At 41.8% G+C, this 21,181-nt stretch overlaps 1 protein-coding gene across 1 annotated transcript in view; it reads right to left on the bottom strand.

The window, feature by feature from the left end:
• Window positions 1–3,795: 3,795 nt before the first annotated feature.
• The window catches only part of LOC141088650 (uncharacterized), a 51,014-nt gene continuing 33,628 nt past the window's right edge, over window positions 3,796–21,181 (bottom strand). The window contains exons 7-10 of the mRNA XM_073574794.1: window positions 20,119–20,280; window positions 16,230–16,373; window positions 10,421–10,501; window positions 3,796–8,163 (exon numbers count right to left, since the gene is read on the bottom strand). Of these exons, the coding sequence (XP_073430895.1) occupies window positions 7,787–8,163; window positions 10,421–10,501; window positions 16,230–16,373; window positions 20,119–20,280 (764 nt within the window). The 3' untranslated portion in view covers window positions 3,796–7,786. The remainder of the gene's footprint in view (window positions 8,164–10,420; window positions 10,502–16,229; window positions 16,374–20,118; window positions 20,281–21,181) is intronic.

The following is a 21,181-nucleotide window of genomic DNA, read 5'->3' as shown; positions in this document are numbered from 1 at the left end:
GGTCGGGCGGTGACAGCACGGAGCTGTGCGATCGGTCCCCGGAGGCCAATCACGGAGTTCTGTGCGCATGTCATGCGTGCGCACAGAACTGCCTGTCGCATCTCCGGCCCCGCCCCCTGAGGCAGGGGCATAAGAGAAAATGCAGCGCTGGAGCCGGGAAAGGTAAGAATTGAGCCTACCCCTTTAAACCTGATAATTTCCAAAATAACAGCGTGTGTGTTAACTTAAAAACAATCACAAGAGGGCAAGGAATGCTTGTCACAGATTGGAGGGGGGCGGGGCTGTGAGTCAGTGCTATGTGAGGCAGCAGGAGGAGCATGCATTCTTTCTCAGTCTCCTGGATAAGATCAGAGTGACTACTGCCGGGAGGGGCGGGGCAAGAGGGGACTGACTGTGGAATGTGAACTGGCAAAGAGCCGTTTAAATTTCAATTGGCTCCCTGCCAGGAGCCAGCTCATATGATTCACTATAAAGAGCCGGCTCTTAGAGCCGGCTCCTTCGGGAGCTACCCATCACTAATATGGAGCATTAGTAGGGGCCATCATCCATGAGGACCATCCTATACTGGAGCATTCCAAATGGGGGACATCAGACACTGCAGCAGCAATTACAGGGCCCATTATACACTGGAGAATTAGAAATGGAGCCCATTATATACGGAGCATTATTAGGGCCCATCATACACTGGAGCATCATCCATGAGGCCCATCATATACTGGAGCATTCCAAATAGGGGACATCAGACACTGGAGCAGAATTTACGGGCCCATTATACACTGGAGCATTAGAAATGGAGCCCACTATATATGGAGCATTATTAGGGACCATCATACACTGGAGCATTATGTGGAGCTCATCATATACTGTATGGAACATTATATGTAACCAATTATTCTGTATGGAGAAATATATGGGGCTTATTATACTGTATGGCGCACAATGTGGTGGCCATAATACTGTCTGGAGTAATATACTGTCCTTTTTTTGAGCTATTGTACAATTTAAAATAGATCAGTCATGTCTTGTCATGTAAGCAGTGAAGTATTTGTCATTGTACTATACCTATATTTCTGTGCCGTATCGGAGCATCATGAGTTGTGGTATGTGTTAAAGGGGTGCACTGACACTCTTTGGCCCAGGGCATGCGAAAACCTGGAGCCAGCCCTACCCCCCCACATCTTTAGCCAAATAACCCCCAGTTTTCAATGCGTAACTATTATTATGAAGTAAATTGAGGTTGACAAGCTTCAGTAATAAGAATTGATGTTTTTGGCATTGAAATGGGCACTGTAGGTGTGTTTACTGTCCTCCACTCCCTGCCGACTTTGCTTCCCCATTGACTTGCATTGGGTTTCGTGTTTCAGTCGGCCTCCGACTTTTCCCTATAGTCGGCCGATTTCATTCGACCCGACTTTTGTGAAAGTCTGGTTTCATGAAACCCGACTCGACCCTAAAAAAGGCAAAATCGCTCATCTCTAGTCCTAGCTGATCTGGGCTAGGTGTGTGTGATAATTAACTGTGTTTCTTTCTTGCATTTCCGGGATGACACATTTTTTGTTGTTAGTAAAAAGTGGTTCCTTAACAAATTGCCTGGACGTGTTCTTTGTCCTCAGCCTGCAGTAGTCTGGGAGAGACCACCAGGTACATGATCTACAGGAATCCAAGTCCAATGAGAAATACAGACAGGTAATCAGGGCACTTCCATAAACAGCATGACTCAACCGGATATCACAGCAACAATTGGAATTCTCTTCAGATATGTGGAAAAACCGCTCCAAAAAGATTGGCATGCTGTTAAGAGATTTCTTTGATATTTGAAAGAGAATCAAGACATAAAACTGAGACTATCTGGAGGAGATCTAAGTCCAGACTATGTGGATGCAGACTGGACTGATGACTTCACTGTTGAATGGCTGGACAGTACAGAGATTAATCTGCTGACAAAAGGATACGGTAATTTTCATTGTCTTCCTTTAGCCCTGAGGACTAAACTAGTATGTGAACAAAATGCAGGACGGTGCAGGAAGTAGTGGAACAGGGTATATGTGAACATATAAACAAAGTGTCAGATTGCGCTAAACACACTGAGTGGCAGACAGGTAAGGACTGGGGTTAAAATTCAGCCCTGGCATTTGAAATCACACAGGCCCATGTTGTCCCCGTCCCCAAGCACCAGATGGGGATATATTACTAATATTACCCTGAATGAAGGAAAGTAAGAGTTTGTACAAGACCCATATTTCTAATGATACCTGTGGATTGCTGGGGTAAGTGACGGAGTCAGTGACTTTGTGCTCTGTCACAACTCTTAACTGTATTGAGTGTCTTGAGACCACTGATTCTGCTAACAATGTAGCAGACAAGGCAGCCCACGACCAGACAGGCCCTTCTCGCATTTGCCAGAATTGCCAGATGGCCAGTCCGGCCCTTGTCGCATTTCTCCCTGCACCCTAATGTGTGTCTACTTCACGTCTATGAATAAAAAAAAAATCTTACTGCATTTTGAAACAACAGTGTGGGGTGAACCCAATTCTTTGTTCTATTTTCAGTTCTCAGAGACCTATTTTAAGATTGCAGTAGTTTTTATCAGGGTGAGGACTTGTTCACATGTTCAGTATTCGATTAGTATTTCACATCAGTATTTGTAAGCCAAAACCTGGAGTGGGTGATACATCCAGAAGTGGTGACGGGTTTCTATTATACTTTTGCTCTGATTGCTCCATTCTTGGTTTTGGCTTACAAATACTAAGGGAAAAAACTGACCAAGTGGTGAACGTGACCTACGACACTACAAGTCAGACGTCTGTAGCTGTATGGCCATCCATGTGATATATGGATGGCTATGTCTGTTCTGACTTATACATCTCCCACTCTGAGTCATGGAGGGGTCCTGAACAGGTAACACCCTCCATGAAGCCCTCTTCATTGCCTTTGTCAGACAATGCCTTTAAAAAAATAATATTTCTTTAATATGATCTGTTACAGTTTCACATTTCTATTCCTGAAAAATGTTTCTTTTTAAATATATGAATTTAACTATTTTGGCTATACATAGTGAAAAAATCCTTTACTTTGTAGGGTGTGGCGAGGGAAAGTAATTTAGGTGGTGCTGCTGATGCTGATAGGCGGGGGAGATGTGCTGATCCAACAGGGCTGGGGGGTGACCCACTTCTTGACACAAACAGACTGGAGACTGAGATAGGAAAGTGCATTCAACAGGTCCGTGTTTTATTCACCAACTTCCTTGACGACTTTCACAAACCATGACAGGACTTTTGGCAATCCCTTTTCACACAGACCCGGGTACCTTCTTTTTCTGTCTGTGTCACCATCGTGGTGTCCTCTGTGGTTCTCCTCACTGTGGCTGCCCTAGGCTCTTCCACCACAGCGTTTCCCCGATCAGAGTACACTGTCCCTTAATTCGCCCAGAATGTCTCCGTCTGATGCTTCTGTGTTCCTGGGTGACCCCCCGTGATCGTCTCTACTGTCTGGTGCTCTCTGAGGGCTCTCCACTGCGCAGCAGGCCCTCCTTACTAGTGAGCTCCCCTGGCTGACTGACTCTTCTGGAAGCTTCCCTCAGCCTTTATACTCCCAGCCTAGGTAGCTCTGCCCACAGTCACCTGACAGTCACCTCTGACCAATGAGAGTGACCTTGACCTGTGACAGTTATGTAACACTCTCTTCTGTGCACCCCACTGCTCTTTAATGGTCACTCTCAGTACGGCACCCTTTTCTCTTCTTCTCAGTGCCTCTGTCAGGTCAACCTCCCCACAATTTTATTTACCACCAAAACCATTCCATGATCTAATAAATCAAGGATTTTATTTAAAAATATACAAAATAAGTGCAAAGCTATTATTTTTCCAGTCCTTATATATACATCTACATATAATTAAAATCTCACAAATAATTTAATAATACTGTGCTTGCTGAAGAAATATATTTTTCACAGTTAGAAAAAAATCAATAGAAGAAATAATTTAGATCACAAATCTGATTTTATATTTTATATACAGGTAAGGCTTTTTTATACTATGGTAATTGTACACTATGATTATTCTTTTAATGCCATTTTAGCTTATATACTGGTTTATCTAAAAATACTGAGCTCTTTTTAATACACTGCTTTATCTATTTGTACTCTGAGTAAATTATGTAGTTCCTTCTCATGCACAATGGGAGTCGCAATTTTCCTGCATTTGATGTTTTAACAAGCATACCCCATTGTTTAAATTGAAATTCTCCAAAGCCAGGGATGTCTGGCACGGGCTTCTCCTCTTCTCCAGCTGCCATTGAACGTCAATCATAGACCACAGCATTTAGGCTGAGACTATATAGTGACTTTGGCTGTAACACAAGTGAATGGAGACCCTTAGGGCACTGCAGCAAGCAAGTTGCAAAAATTCCTAAATGCTTGGACTTCTTGAAATTTTCTTGTCACGTTCGCAGTACCCTCAGAGTCACAATGCGATCCCACTCTCTTGTATTGCCCTGTGATGTAAGAGGGGCTGCTGATAAGTCTTTGGATTTGTGATCTTTTTTGTTTCTATGGTAATGAATGTTACATTACATGAAAGCCTTATGTGTTAAGGTGATGGCGTCTGTGTTCTGGGATAAGGATTGCGTGCTGCTAGTGGCCTACCTTCCACCATCAATGCTAGGTATTACATTGAACTTTTGGACCAATTGAAGGCATCTCTGAAGGCCAAAAGGCGCGGCAAGCAGTCCAAAGGAATCTTGTTCCTTCAAGACAATGCCTCCACTCACACCGCACAAGTGGGCAAAATGGGGCAGCTGGGCTTCCAGCTGGTTGACCACTCACCTTATTCACTAGATCTATCTCCCTCTGACTATCATCTGTTTTCAAACATGAAGAAACACCTGAAGGGTACCAAGTGTACTGATGCCTGGTTTGAGGCACAACCGAAATCCTTCTTTTTGCAAGGCTTTCAGAACTTGGAATACTGATGTTAGAAGTGTGTTGAAATCAGAGGAGAGTATGTGGAATAAATGTAAAGTTTCATCTTCATATCTCATTTCTTTCTGGGTAAAGCCAAAGACTTATCAGCAGCCCCTCGTAGCAATGACATGAAGCCAACTTTGGACAACAGACTTTTGTCACAGCCAAAGTTGCCATGTAGCCCTTTATAGTAATCTAGATACTAACTTTTATTTTTTCAGACTGCCATGATTTCTGTGAGGAGTGTCTGAAAAGGGATGAGAAAAGATAGGTGATGGGCGCCATCTTTGGATCTGCCCTTAATAACATTCCTGTAATCCACCACTGACATCAGAAAGTGTGGAACTAAATCATGTAACATAAATGCTTGCAAATCACCGACAGCACAGGGAAATCAGGAAAGCTCAGCTCAAAGTATGATTGAAAAATTGAAAGTTTAATGTAATCCTCAGCATATGTAATTTATCCAGACATCTCTGCACTGAGAGCAGGCCCGACTTACATACTGTAATCACACATTCAGCATGATTGATGTCCTCCTTAATGGCCACATAATCTGCTCTTTATGGGAAATCTTGCATATGTGGGCCACATCTCTCCTTCCTTGGGGGTGTGATCACAGCAAATAAGGCAGAAACTGCTCTCTGTGTAGAGAGGCCACCTGAATTGGTCAAGATAATTAGCATATGCAAAAGACAGCATTAAAAGTTTAATGTTGCGGTAATACCAATTATTGCACGGCTATCGAAAACATTTTTGGATGCAGAATTAGCATTTCAAATGGTTCTGGGATGGATTGTGAGGTTCTCAGTAAATACAACTAAACTCCACCAAAGAGAACACCATGGGATCAGCACATTATTGGGGACCTCTCTAGCGAAAAGAGATTGCCACCATATTGTACAGAGATTATTACAGGGTCTGTGGGCACTTATTTTACTCCACAATACAGAACATTTAGTGAGCATCAAAACATCCCAATTAGCCATACGATACACACACATATACACTCTATAAAGGTAGAACATCTGCCCTGAAATCTTGCTTTCCTTGAAGTATTATACCTCGATTTTCTCTAACTTAAGAAGGTTGTCCGGGATTAACCCATCAACTGGTTTGTGGTCATTCCCAGATACGGCACCTTACAAGTATTTACTTATATTTCCACTGTGCTAGCAGCCATCTATCCAGCAGTCTACAGTATGTTGCAGTTCTGATTAGATTATAGCCTGTCTAAAAGAAGGATACCAAGGGGTCTCTTGCTTTCATCAGCAATGCTAGATAAACCAATCCACAAAAATGCTGAATACTAGTGTAACAAAATATTAGTAACCACACACAGTCACGTTCTCAACATCATCGGAGGGTGCTACTCATTAAATACAATCTCCTATCCTGAAACTTATAGCAGCTTCAATGTTGTAAGTAACTGAGATGACCATCACTTTCTATGTGTCATCGGAGAGTATGACTAATATCACATTCAATCTCCTATCTAGCAACTTATAGCAGCTTCAATATCGAGATAAGCTGCTAGTTCCTGAATACTTGTGTGACATCAGACTACATTTATTATTGCTTAATAAATTTAAATATTGCTGAAATGATTACTAGTTTCTAGCTAGCTTTGTCATTATAAATTATCACATTAACACTGCTAGTGGTTGGCACATAGGGGACTATCAACTCCAATATAATTTGTCACCAGAATCTGAGCTAATAACTCTGGTGGCCGCAATATGAGCCAAAGTAATCCAACTAATAAGTTGTGTAAACTTAGACAATCTTAAAACACACCAATTTTATCAAACAGCATCAGCAATTTTACACATTCCTGGCATATTTTAAGACAGTCTATTGTAAGGCCCCACAGTACATATGAGACTAATACCAGTCGAACCTGCTAATACTGACTGTTTAGGCCGACAGTCTTTCTTTCGGGGAAAATATTAACCCAGGATGTCTGATTTCAAGCTCACGATCCTATTGTTCCAGGAGATAAGTCGCATACAGACCCGTCTGCCAACAGATACTCATAGAGAACATACTGTACAGTAGGATCGCTCCCAGCTGAACGAGCGCTCTTACAGTATGTATGGGAAAAGGATGGTTGGCCATGCCACCTAATGTGAAAATGCAGTATTCTAAAATACTTCAGAAATGCAAGTATTTACTAACACACATTCTTTTAATGTGAGGAAGTAAAGGGTTGTTTGCTAAAGTATAAAGAGATTTTAGTAGATTCTTTATAAAGAAGATCTCTGCTGTAGCCAATTTTAACTTCTTAGAAGGGTTTCCTAACAATGAACTGACCACAAAATATCCCCATAACACACCGGAACTAAAGAACTACATACTGACCATTCATATTAATGAGTTTTCTATGTTAGATAGAACCAAACGGATCTTCCAAAGTGAGAGATGATGAGGATTCAGAACAATGGAATCCCCTATATTACTGACAATGCGCTAAGAGGGTGCATGACCATTTTTTTTTGACCCGCCCTTAACTTATTTTATATTGCATGTAGTATTTGGTTCAAGTCTTACAGTGTGAAGTCCCTGGCATGTGGAAGATGTACTTGAATGGCTGAGGTTCTGTTTACACCACAGGTTTGCATCCTGTTGATTTTCCTTTCAATTACAAAAAAATAACCTTTAAAATAGGATACAAAACCCAGGCATAAACCCAACTTTTCTCTTTGTCTTCACCTTATTTCCATTTTCCCTATGCATTTAAGAGTTAATACATCAGTAGGAATCAATAGTACAGCTTTCACCATCTTCCATTTGGCAATCCATGATTCTTTTGTCAAACTAAATTTTTTAAAATTCACACACAATCAAGTTTGTGACATCGCAAGCTCTATCAATCCATTGTCCTTGTTCAATTAGTTCCACACAATTTTCTCTTTGGCCTCCATTAGGTTCGTTGGTGTTCCAGTTTTTGTAGGCAATTCGGTTGCCATTAGAATATATATAATTGCCTTCATCTTTTAGGTCATTCATGCCAAGAAAGGTTCTTCTGCCTTTAGCCTTGACAATTTGTAATATGGCAGCATTTTCAGCAGTGTTGAGTGGCGTGGGCATTGTGCCTTGGGCTCCTTGGCAGGTAGCTTTGGCTGTATCGTAATTACCTTCCTTTCCATTTGTGACATATATTTTGTTTCCAGATGTCACAACTCCACTTTGGAAATAGCACACTGTGAAAGAAGGGAAGTATGAGTTTCCTGTACATGTTTTGTAACACGTTACATAAGAACAGTAAAGCAGAGCAACCCATTTGTTCAGTTTATTTACGAGTCTATTTTCATGTCAGTTATTATTTTAGTTTCAAGACAAATGAAGACATAAAGCAGTGGCCACGTTGGATGCAAATAAAGATATTCAACATTCTTTGAAACTTTGCTTTATGTTCTCAACAGATATTAGGTTGGTGGTCAATGAATAAGAGCACTCGTATTTACATGTAGAAGATATAAACCATTCATACAGCATATTCACACTTTTAACTGGATTGAACGAGACCGATCTACATGAGAGAATGGTGAAGTCACTAGGAATTGCCCTGGATCCTTGTACTGCTGCTCTAGGTCCATATGAACCTGAATATTTTGGGGGGGACAAATTATCTGATTTCTGTATTTTTGGCACAAAATGGGTGACTATTACTGTGTAAAACAATTAAGAATATGGAGGTCACCAATTGGGACATTATTTCTACGAGCAGTACACTGGAAGGTGTAATGGGGATAACAGGATGGGGAGTTTATGTGCAGAGTTTATAAGCATACAGAAGAGATGGAAAGTGAATGACGATAAAAAAAATGTCACAAATGAATCTTTGACTTTACAGAGAACTTGTCACTATGAAAATGCAGTCCAATCTGCAGGCACCATGTCATAGATGAATGGAAGTGGAGTAGGGCTGTGCAGCGTCGCACTGGAGCACCTTGGGCCCACCAGAGAAAATCTTTCTTGGGGCCCACCATGTAGCTACATAGAAATAGATACAAGACCACCAATTGTGCAGTAAAACACGTCAATATCAGGGTATAATATAAGGTAGTACACATCTTAATTATGTAGCAGGGGTTGGGGTAGAATCATAGAGTCATAGAGGGTTAGCCCCCTCATAAAATATAATGTAGCCCCCACATAAAATATAATGTTGTCTCCCTCATAGAATATAATGTAGCCCCCCTCATAAAATAATGTAACACCGCCTCCAATAAAATATATTGCAGCCCCCTCTCATAGAATATAATGCAGCACCCCACAAAATATAATGCAACCCCCTCATAAGGAATAACGCAGTCCCCACCATGGAACATAATGTAGCACCCTTATAGGATATAATGCAGCCCCATCATATAGTATAATGCAGCCCCACCACAGAATATAATGCAGCCCCACCATAGAGTATACTGTAGCCCCCTCATAGGGCATAATGCTGTCCCCTCATATAGCATGATATAGCCCCAAGAATATAATGTAGTCCCCTCATAAAATATAGTACAGCCCTCTCCACCTCCATTATTGTTCTCCCTCTCCACCCCCATCATTGTCCTCATCACCACCTCCATCATTGCCTTCTCCCCCACCACCCCTATCATTCTCCCCCACCACCCCCATCACTGCCCATTTCACCACCTCAATCATTGACTCCTCCCCCCACCACCATCATTGTCCATTTCATCACCTCCATCATCGCCTCTCCACAATCAATGCCCATCACCTCTATCATTGCCTCCCCCACCACCCTCACTGCCCATCACCTTCAACATTGCCTCCCCACCACCATCATTGCCCATCACCTCCATCATTGCCTCCCCCCACCACATCATTTTCCATCACCTCCATCATTGCCTCCCCCCACCACCATCATCATTGTCCATCACCTCCATCATTGCCTCCCCCCACTACCATCATAGTCCATCACCTCCATCATTGCCTCCACCCCACCATCATTGCCCATCACCGATTCCACCCCCAGCTTTTCTGGGAAAATGTCAGCTGTTCAAAATGAGGGAGTCCGACATCGGCATAAATTTACACCCAATCTCGGAAAGGGGTTAACCCCTTCACAACATTGGATTTACTGGTACCTCCAATTTTATGGTGGATTGCTATTTTAAGTTATAGCTGAGAATAATCGTCCTGATTTTCTTGAATGAAAGAATATACGCCAGTGTGAGCGAACCCTAAGGTACAGTCACACTAGCTGATCATTGTGACGAATGTTCCTAGGAAACAGGCTTTAGAAACAGGCAAAATGATCATTCGTCAGGTGCAATCATTAGCAGATATGTAAACATGTATGTGAAAAAAGTGGCATGAATGGTGTCTGGCAGGCGCTTGTTTCCACTTCTCTTGAAATACTGTATTCAGCTTTAGGGGACACACTTGTACGACTATCGTAAACACATTTTAGAGTTTTCAAATTAGAAATATAATTACCTTTTTTGAGAGAAATAACAGTTTTCTCTAGAGCAGCTATTTTGTTTTCTAAGTTCACAATTTTTGTTGAGAGAGTGGCATCTGAAATGAGAGTCACAAGAATCAGCATAAAACAGTTTTGAATATATTTGTAACTGTACCTTTTCTAGTCGATTATTAAAAATGTCTCTTTCAGTTATGCTTACCTCTTCCCTTTCTTTGATGTTCATGTACATATGCTAGTGGGTGAACCTCAACCAGAAGTGTCATACATTTACAGCACAGGTTTAGCGCAGGCTCAAGGTCTGAGCCTTGACCATCAGCAAAGTGTAATGTGTACCAGTCTAGATCAGTGCTAGCTTCAATCCCAGCAGACTAATCCTAGAAAGGACTGTTGCATCTAAGTAGTGAGACAAACACTTCTTTCTGTCATGATCCAGGTTGGATGATGACAGTTAAAAGCACATGTAACTTTTTTTTCCTTAAGCTGTGTTCTTAAGTTTGGTTTTGCCCCCAGTGGCCATTAGGATTATTACACAGTGGTGTCTTTTGTTCTAGTTTGCTCCCGGTGGTGGTTAGCGTTATTAAACGGGAATCACTAACAGGTGTGATTCCTCTCGTTTAACTATAATGGTGTGTCATGTGCTCTCTCTGGTGTTGGTGATAGTGTTCATTTCCAACCATCCTTGGTGGAGAAAGGAGCGTGAGAGCGTGAGAGAGTTCCTTGCAGCACAGTCAGAGTCCTGGTGTGGAAGGAGTCAGAGGGGATTTCCTTGCAGCTCTGACAGAGCTTGCTGGCAGCTATTCAGGAGGAAAGCTGCATTCTGGTGGTGGACTCTGTTGCTGGGAGCAAGAGCAACAGAGCAAAGTTAAGTGGTGTTTCCCTGTTTGTGCCTTTCCTTTATGTGTGTTTCAGTGCAGTGGTGGGATTAGTCTCTGCACCGGCCATTTCACTAGAAAGGGGTAGGTGCAAGGCGAGCTAGGGTTTAAAGGTATCCTGAGCGGCGCCCAGTGCGGAACCGGCCTAGGGATCGGTAGGAGTGTAGTGACACTGACTCAGGGGAGTGCAGAAGGTCTCCACGTCCCCGTTCCCTATCGCAGGGCCCACCATTGTAATTGTTTCCCTGGTGTTTCCCCTTTTTATTTAAATTCACCCTGCTGGAGGCGGTGTATCCGGTTTCACGTGTATTTCTGAAATTCGCCTGCTGGAGGCGGTGTATCCGGCTGCACGTCTTATAATTTAAATTCGCCTTACTGGAGGCGGTGCATCCAGGGTCGCGTGTGTCATATAAATTCGCCCTGCTAGAGGCGGTGTGTCCAGTCACACGTTGATCATTACACTTTCTACTCATCCATGTGATGTATTGAAATCACAGAGTGTGGATAATTTCTTTGGCAACTTGGAGCCTAACAAGACCCTAAGGTCTGATATAGTATAACTTTTATCCTAGCCTGCCAGAATTATTGCTGCCAGGCGTAATACAGTGCAATACGCAAATCAAATGATTACATAGTATGAGTATCATAGGGGGATTGAAAAAAACATATATTAAAAGATCAATATAGTTAAGGGAATCTGTCAACTAGGCTATCTAGAAGCTGACTATTCATGGGGTCATTGCTCTTCCCAGTTTAATGGTCATACTAATAATGTTATTACATCCCCCTGGGCATTAATTACATGATTTTCAAGAGTGGAATCACCACCAACTCTTTGCAAATCTTTGCCTCCCTAACAATGTCCACCCCAGTTTCATTGGCACACTGCACGTGGCACATGAAGGGCACAGCCAGCCGCTAGATTTGCAGAGCTGGCATTTCTACTGCTTCCCTGGGCATCCACAGTGCACTGATGAAGTCGAGATACATACACCCAACTTCAGTTCACATTGAGAAGGAGGCAGAGATATGTAAAGAACAGTGACACCACTTTTGAAAATTATATCACTCACATCAAAGGCGTTTTCACATGATTAGTGGGATGATTAGTCCAGAAAAACAAAGCTCCCAAGCCTAGTCACCCACTAATTAGCACACCACAGGCCAAGTTATAAAACCTATTTTATGGTGACAGACAGGTACGGACTGGGGCTGAAATTCAGTACTGGCATTTGAAATCACATATGCCCATGTTGTCCCCATTCCGATGAACCAGATGGGAAATATTACTAATATTACCCTGTTGTGCTCCATCACAACTCTTAACAGCATGGGTGTCTTGAGAACACCGATTCTGTTAATAACGTAGCAAACAAGGCAGCCCATGACCAGACAGGCCCTTCTGGCATTTACCAGGATTGCCACATGGCCAGTCCGGCCCTGGTGACAGACAAAGCAAAAAGCCATAAAAAGGGTCTTTTTTAAATATACCAATATTTTTTATATTAAGATATTATATCTTAATATCATAGGGTTGAATAAAGACAAGTTCACTTTAGTTTATAATTTTTTTCCTTTAAAAAAATCCCCTTTTATGGCTAAAAAAATGACTTCACATATTGGCATGGCCTAGATGATGATGTCAGTTTTTCTTGTTTTGTAAACGCCATAAAATCCACCTAAAAAACAATACTGGAACTGATGTTTTTAATAGTAATAAATTGAGCAGTTCATGCTGCAAAAAATAAACTATTGCTTTGATAAAAGATATACAATGTTTATAGGTCTCTGAATACACAACACAAGATTTTTTTTAGTCATTTTGATTTACAAATGTAGTCAAATAAAAGATAGCAAAAAACTGCAAAACCATCCTAAAAGTGTTGGAACTGCTATTTTATTCTACCTGTTGTATATAAATACTGAATGCGTACTTAAGGGGTTAAATGGAGATACAATTCTGTGATATACAGTATATGATAAAAAGAAGCTGTCAAAGGCATTGATATTCTGCAGACTTTAACCTCAAAATTACCAAGCAATGTAAATTTATGGTGTTTAGTCCCGAGCTGTAATTTTATGCCTTTATAAATTTATGGTGCAGGATTATATCTCCTACAGTCTAGCAGGAGCAGGTGGGGCATTCAACTGTCAGGCACAGTAAGAAAAAAAAAAAAAATTAGATTTGTACTTCCATATTAAATACTGTACATTTTGTTGCATAGGATTAACAAAAACACCATATACAGTTGTGGCCAAAAGTATTGACACCCATGCAATTCTGTCAGATAATACTCAGTTTCTTCCTGAAAATGATTTCAAACACTAATTCTTTGGTATTATTATCTTCATTTAATTTGTCTTAAATGAAAAAACACAAAAAGAATTGTCCTAAAGCCAAATTGGATACAACTCCACACCAAACATAAAAAAGAGGGTGGACAAAAGTATTGGCACTGTTTGAAAAATCATGTGATGCTTCTCTAATTTATGTAATTAACAGCACCTGTAACTTACCTGTGGCACCTAACAGGTGTTGGCAATAACTAAATCACACTTGCAGCCAGTTGACATGGATTAAAGTTGACTCAACCTCTGTCCTGTGTCCTTGTGTGTACCACATTGAGCATGGAGAAAAGAAAGAAGACCAAAGAACTGTCTGAGGACTTGAGAAACCAAATTGTGAGGAAGCATGAGCAATCTCAAGGCTGCAAGTCCATTTCCAAAGACCTGATTGTTCCTGTGTCTACCGTGCGCAGTGTCATCAAGAAGTTTAAAGCCCATGGCACTGTGGCTAACCTCCCTAGATGTGGACAAAAAAGACAAATTGACAAGAGATTTCAACGCAAGATTGTGCGGATGTTGGATAAAGAACCTCGACTAACATCCAAACAAGTTCAAGCTGCCCTGCAGTCCGAGGCTACAACAGTGTCAACCCGTACTATCCGTTGGCATCTGAATGAAAAGGGACTTATGGTAGGAGACCCAGGAAGACCCCACTTCTTACCCTGAGACATAAAAAAGCCAGGCTGGAGTTTGCCAAAACTTAAATGAAAAAGCCTAAAATGTTTTGGAAGAATGTTCTCTGGTCAGATGAGACAAAAGTAGAGCTTTTTGGGCAAAGGCATCAACATAGATTTTACAGGAGAAAAAAAGGCATTCAACGAAAAAAACACAGTCCCTACAGTCAAACATGGCGGAGGTTCCCTGATGTTTTGGGGTTGCTTTGCTGCCTCTGGCACTGGACTGCTTGACAGTGTGCATGGCATTATGAAGTCTGAAGACTACCAACAAATTTTGCAGCATAATGTAGGGCCCAGTGTAAGAAAGCTGGGACTCCCTCAGAGGTCATGGGTCTTCCAGCAGGACAATGACCCAAAACACACTTCAAAAAGCACTAGAAAATGGTTTGAGAGAAAGCACTGGAGACTTCTAAGGTGGCCAGCAATGAGTCCAGACCTGAATCCCATAGAACACCTGTGGAGAGATCTCAAAATGGCAATTTGGAGAAGGCACCCTTCTAATATCAGGAACCTGGAGCAGTTTGCCAAAGAAGAATGGTCTAAAATTCCAGCAGAGCATTGTAAGAAACTCATTGATGGTTACCGGAAGTGGTTGGTCGCAGTTATTTTGGCTAAAGGTTGTGCAACCATTAGGCTGAGGGTGCCAATATTTTTGTCTGGCCCATTTTTGGAGTTTTGTGTGAAATAATCAATGTTTTGCTTTTTGCTTCATTCTCTTTTGTGTTTTTTCATTTAAGACAAATTAAATGAAGATAATAAAACCAAAGAATTTGTGTTTGCAATCATTTTCAGGAAGAAACTGAGTATTATCTGACAAAATTGCAAGGGTGTCATTACATTTGGCCACAACTGTACATTAGATATCTATATTACTTTAATAACCTGAATTCATTCAACAGGTTATTTAGTATGAAACCTGAACAGTAAAAAATAAATAAAAAGTAAGAAAATAAAAAATAGTTTTTTAAAATATTTTTTGCTAAAAAAAATAACTATACAGTATGACTTGCATATTAGTTAATATGTACCCATAAATAGTGCTGAAAATAAAATACTTTCTTGCCCATAAAAGGCCTCATACATCCACTTTAATGAAAAAATTATCACCACTGAAGTTAGGAGAGGCAAGAAAGGCAGAGGAAAATGGCTGGTCATTAAAGAGAATCTGTCAACAGGTTGTTGCTATTTCTTAGAGCAGCATGATGTAGAGGCCAGAGCTTGATCCCAGGGATGTGTTATTTAACAGATTTAACTATGCGATACCTCATTCTATGATCGCACCTTGGATACTTGGCATCATGGATTTTGAATCACAAATCTACTAATCTACTAACAGATTCCCTTTCAGGTACTTTTGAGAAATGGTAAAGGGTTAACAGCATCAAGCTGGAAGTTTCGGTTGTGGATAGTGATGAGAAAGTATACTCGTTGCTCGGGTGGTCTCCGAGTATTTTGGCGTGCTTCAAGATTTAGTTTGTGTCGATGTAGCTGCATGATTTGTGGCTGCTGGACAGCTTGAATACTTGTGAGGAATGCCTGTTTGTTAGGGAATCCCCACATGTATTCAGCCTATCTAGCAGCCGTAAATCATGCAGCTGCTGCGATGAAAACTAAATCTCCGAGCACTCCAAAATACTCAGAGACCACTCGAGCATGCTCTGGGAAACCCGAGTAATGAGTATACTCGCTCATATCTAGTTGTGGATTTTGATGAAACTTAAGCAGCTCTCCCATTCATCTGAAATATATCAGATGAATAAAGCTGGTCTTCATTTGCAGAAATTTTGGCAACAAAATCTGCAGTGTGTGAATTCAACATTAGCATTTATTTAATTATAGATTGAGAACCGATGTATTTTAGGTACTTTATAGGTTACATACCAAAAATAATTCTGTCCTGTCCTTGACAAAAATTATATTAATCCTACCTGGATCTCCTTTTGCACCAGCTGCTCCTTTGGCACCGGGGATACCTGGAGCTCCTGTTGCTCCTTTGGCCCCTGCAATACCAGGAGCACCAGCTGCCCCTGAAGGACCTGGTAGGCCTCTGTCTCCCTTTACTCCTTGAATGCCTTTAAATGCAAAGCACACATGAATTTGAATAAGAATTGCATACTCTAAATACAGCTGTTTGATAATTGTACAAAGTAATTCGCCAGGTAGTGTAATTTTAATACATTGTCATGTTTGGCACCTAGGTCATGGATAAAAAATTTGATGTTCATCTAAAATCTACATCACAAAACTGGTACTTTATTGTGGCATGTGTGAAACCTGGTCTGGCAGGAGGTATGATCTAATCATAGGTGTAGCTAAAATGTGAGATGAGATGGAAGTTACGCCACGGTACTTAAGGGCATTAATAGACCCTTTAGCAGAAAAGTAGTCACCATACCTCTCTAGCTATGGTGGATTGAAATGTCTTTGTTCCTTTTTTGCCTAGATAATTACATTTGCCTTTCAAATTCACCTTCATTCTCCAGAAAGTAGATTAGATTATTTTTCCATAATGTCACATAGTGTGTTAGGAAATAGTCCTATTAGATATTTTGCGTTGGTGTTTAGGAACCACAAATTATACTTATTTTTGTAGTCTCTTACATATTAGTGGCTAACAAGGGATGGTAATTACAAAAATCAGCATGTGGTGTCAACAAATGCATGGGACCAGCCCCAGGAATTAAGATGATCCTATAAAAGACTATGGCAAAAAATCTGCATTCCCCATGAGAAAATAGTAAAGCACTGTAAAAGGGACAAAAAGGGTTTTCAGTACATATGTAACATGTGTAACAATGCATAAGCATTCAACATAAGGGATAGAAAGCAAGTTAAAAAACATGGCTAGAAGAGTGACAAAGTGATACATAGGGAAGAGAGCATCCTTCCACCAAGGGCTCACAATCTAGGAGGTAAGGGAAAAGAGAAATTAGGTGAGAGTAGAACCTTCTCATAGGGTAGTGTACTGGCATCCGGGTAACTGTAGTGTCGTGAGTTCATTTTCCCCATCACTACTGAGGCCCGAGGAACTCCCTCTTCTGGTGGAGAAAGGTAGTGAGCCTGATTGTCAAACACCTGGGGCTGATGATGATGACTGGCTGAGTGGAGTTAGTGACTGGATATAAGGCTGCCGACGCCCTTCTGGCCTGCGGGTGATTTCTCTGTGGACTTCTAGGAAACCAGTCTGATTCCTGCTCATCTAAAGCTAAGATTTCTGCTTTGCCTTTTTGCATTAGTGTTTTGTTTTCCTTGCTTTTCTGGATTCTGCCATTCCCTGCTGGGGTGAGCTAAATCTCCTTTTGCCTGTTGCTCTGTCTTCAGAATATTCCTGAGTACTGACATAGCCTTTTTTGAAGCCTAGCGTCTTCAGGGCCTTTTTTACTGTCAGTTTGTTGGCTCTTATTTTCATAGGGTTTTTTCACGGATTGCAGACAGCAGCCTTCCTGTCCTTTCCTATCTAAGCTAGTTGGGGCCCCATCTTTGCTCAGTCTATCTTTCTGTCTGTGTTTTGTTCTTTCTTCTTGCTTCACCGTCATTATATGTGGGGGGCTGCCTTTTGCTTTGGGGTCTGCTCTGGGGCAGTTTAGATTTCCCTTTCTGTCTTTAGGCTATGTAGTCCTCCGGCTGTGATCGAGGGGCCTAGGGCATCGTAGGAGCCCCCCACAGCTACTGCTAGTTGTGTTGATAGGTTCAGGGGTCTGCAATCTGATAGCTGCCAATTTCTCTGGTTTTCTGGACTTAGATAGCATTTCTATTTTTGCCTCCTACGGTGACTCAATCATAACAGAGCCATAATGTGTTCCATAAATCTTTGTTGAAGAGGTTTGTTGAACCTGTTGTTCCGGGGGTTGCACCTCCAGACCCTGTATTGGTTGAAGGTAACATGGAATATGAGGTAGAGAAAGTACTAGATTCCCGTCTGGCTAGACGGAGACTCCAGTATTTGGTTAAGTGGAAGGGTTATGGTCAGGAGGATAATTCCTGGGTCTCTGTCTCTCTGCCTCTGATATTCATGCCAAAAGATTGGTGCGTGCCTTTCATCGGGCTCACCCTGATCGCCCTGGTGGCGTGGTTGAGGGTTCGGTGACCCCTCCTCAAGGGGGAGGTACTGTTGTGAGTTCATTTTCCCCTTCACTACTGAGGCCCGAGGAACTCCCTCTTCTGGTGGAGAAAGGTAGTGAGCCTGATTGTCAAACACCTGGGGCTGATGATGATGACTGGCTGAGTGGAGTTAGTGACTGGATATAAGGCTGCCGACGCCCTTCTGGCCTGCGGGTGATTTCTCTGTGGACTTCTAGGAAACCAGTCTGATTCCTGCTCATCTAAAGCTAAGATTTCTGCTTTGCCTTTTTGCATTAGTGTTTTGTTTTCCTTGCTTTTCTGGATTCTGCCATTCCCTGCTGGGGTGAGCTGAATTTCCTTTTGCCTGTTGCTCTGTCTTCAGAATATTCCTGAGTACTGACATAGCCTTTTTTGAAGCCTAGCGTCTTCAGGGCCTTTTTTACTGTCAGTTTGTTGGCTCTTATTTTCATAGGGTTTTTTCACAGATTGCAGACAGCAGCCTTCCTGTCCTTTCCTATCTAAGCTAGTTGGGGCCCCATCTTTGCTCAGTCTATCTTTCTGTCTGTGTTTTGTTCTTTCTTCTTGCTTCACCGTCATTATATGTGGGGGGCTGCCTTTTGCTTTGGGGTCTGCTCTGGGGCAGTTTAGATTTCCCTTTCTGTCTTTAGGCTATGTAGTCCTCCGGCTGTGATCGAGGGGCCTAGGGCATCATAGGAGCCCCCCACGGCTACTGCTAGTTGTGTTGATAGGTTCAGGGGTCTGCAATCCGATAGCTGCCAACTTCTCTGGTTTTCTGGACTTAGCTAGCATTTCTATTTTTGCCTCCTACGGTGACTCAATCATAACACTGTAGGTTGTAAGCTTTTCTGAAGAGGTGCGTTACTAAGTTGTTTTTCAAAGTTTGGAAGATAAGGCAGATTCCATGATGGAGCAGTGAAAAAGAGTTTTTGTGATGATGAAAGATTTACATGTGTGGGAAAGTATGTTAAAGGCGTATGAAATCGACACAATTTCAAAAGTATTTTACATTATTGTTTGTATTTTAAATAACATTTACTGGGCAATGGGTAGTGATTGATGGAACTTGGCATATGGGGTTGGCAGAGGGGAGTAGCAGAAGTAATAGCAGAGTGGCAACACGAGGAGAGGTCAAATATCCAAATGGTAAAGATTAAGATAGATTGGAGGGCTGACACAGTGTCACATGGGAGGTCACAGAGAAAAACATTGTAGTAAATGTTTGAGGGAATTAGTTACATAATCCACTAGAATTTTTGTCAGGGTGCAGTTGAGGAAAGAGTATATTCGAGAAATATCTTTGAGTTGGAGTTGGCATAAGCTAGTTATTGCTTAGGTGTTCTTGGTCTGAAAGACAGGGCAGAGTCCAAGGTTATTCTTTGAATTGATCTTTTAACAGAGATTAGGTCTGATGGTGTCGTTGAGTGAGATTGTGGAAATAATCAATTCATATTTTTCTGAGTTCTAGAAAGCAGTCTGAGAACTAAGAAGAAATATCTGGCAGACACTCTACAATTCTGATGACAAATAAGTGATGTCTGAATCAGAGTGGTAAATTTATGTGTCATCAGATGACAAATGGTGTATAAAATATCTACGGTCAGATGGTGTTTCTGGAATAGAAGCCTTAGGACAGAGTCTCAAGAAACAGAAATAGAGATGGGTGAGACGAGGTGGTGTCCGAATGGGAGACACTAAGGGCCCAATTGGTAAGTTAGCGACAATAATTTATTGTACCTGGATTTCCTTTATCTCCTTTAACCCCAGCAGTTCCCATTGCTCCTGCAGTTCCAGGTGGTCCAGTTAATCCTCTTTCTCCCTTTGCACCTGCAGCTCCAGGAACACCAGTTGAACCTTTAGCTCCTGCGGAACCAACATTACCCTGGAGTCCTTGTGGTCCTAGAATAAAAAATGAAAACTTTTGTATTAATGTTACAAATTATTTAATTAATATAATTTATTCATATGGCCACCATAGATTACCTCTGCATAGAGAACTAGAAGGGAAATTGGTTAAAAAAATTGCACAGCGTTTCTGGCTGTTATCAATCCTTCAGTCAATTTCACACACTTTGCAAGCAGCTGGCAGAAGACTTCTAGCTGCAGATATTCACAAGTGGGAATGTCCCTCCCATAGAGAATGCTGTACATAATTTTTGTGGATTGAGAGTGAGTATGTCTGTTAGCTCACATGTCGAAGCCTAGCTTCATTTTTGCTCTTACATCTCAATCTACAATCCATATGTGGCGCCCCTGAGGGTTCAGTCACCGCAGAGGTACTGCACCTCCTCCTGAGGTGTGGTACCCCACCCCACTCCAGCACCTGCATCCCACACAAAATAGTAGTGTAGCAAAGCACCCTTTGGTGGCTCCCTGCTTGGAACACGAAGAGTGCTAGGAGGTGGGTGGAGCCTAGTCTGTACCAAAAGATTGGGAAGAGCTTAGGATTTAGTCAGTCTGTCAGAGGAGTCAGTCTGACAGGGTCGGAAGGAGAGAGAAGATCCCCGGAGTGGGATGGATGAAGGAGGTGCTGCAGCGGACCTCAGTGACCTGGGTCTGCTGGCACAGGAAAGAGACATTGATTGAAAGCCTGACTCTTTATAAGAAAGATAGATTTGAACGGAACGTAAGGAGAAAAGGAGGACTGAGGGTTAGGGTTAGAGCAGAACCCTTCCCAAGTTCACAGCGCATGGCCGGGGTCCGGTCCCTGAGGTTGTATGGATACTAATGGTCCTGCAGCAGTCACCGGAGGAATAGAAGTTGTCACCACTTTATTCCCACAAAAGACTTGGGGGCACAA

This window comes from Dendrobates tinctorius, unplaced genomic scaffold, assembly GCF_039654945.1.
Source record: "Dendrobates tinctorius isolate UK_male_01 unplaced genomic scaffold, ASM3965494v1 ptg000040l, whole genome shotgun sequence".
NCBI lineage: Eukaryota > Metazoa > Chordata > Amphibia > Anura > Dendrobatidae > Dendrobates > Dendrobates tinctorius.
This window is presented reverse-complemented; position numbering and strand designations above follow the sequence as displayed.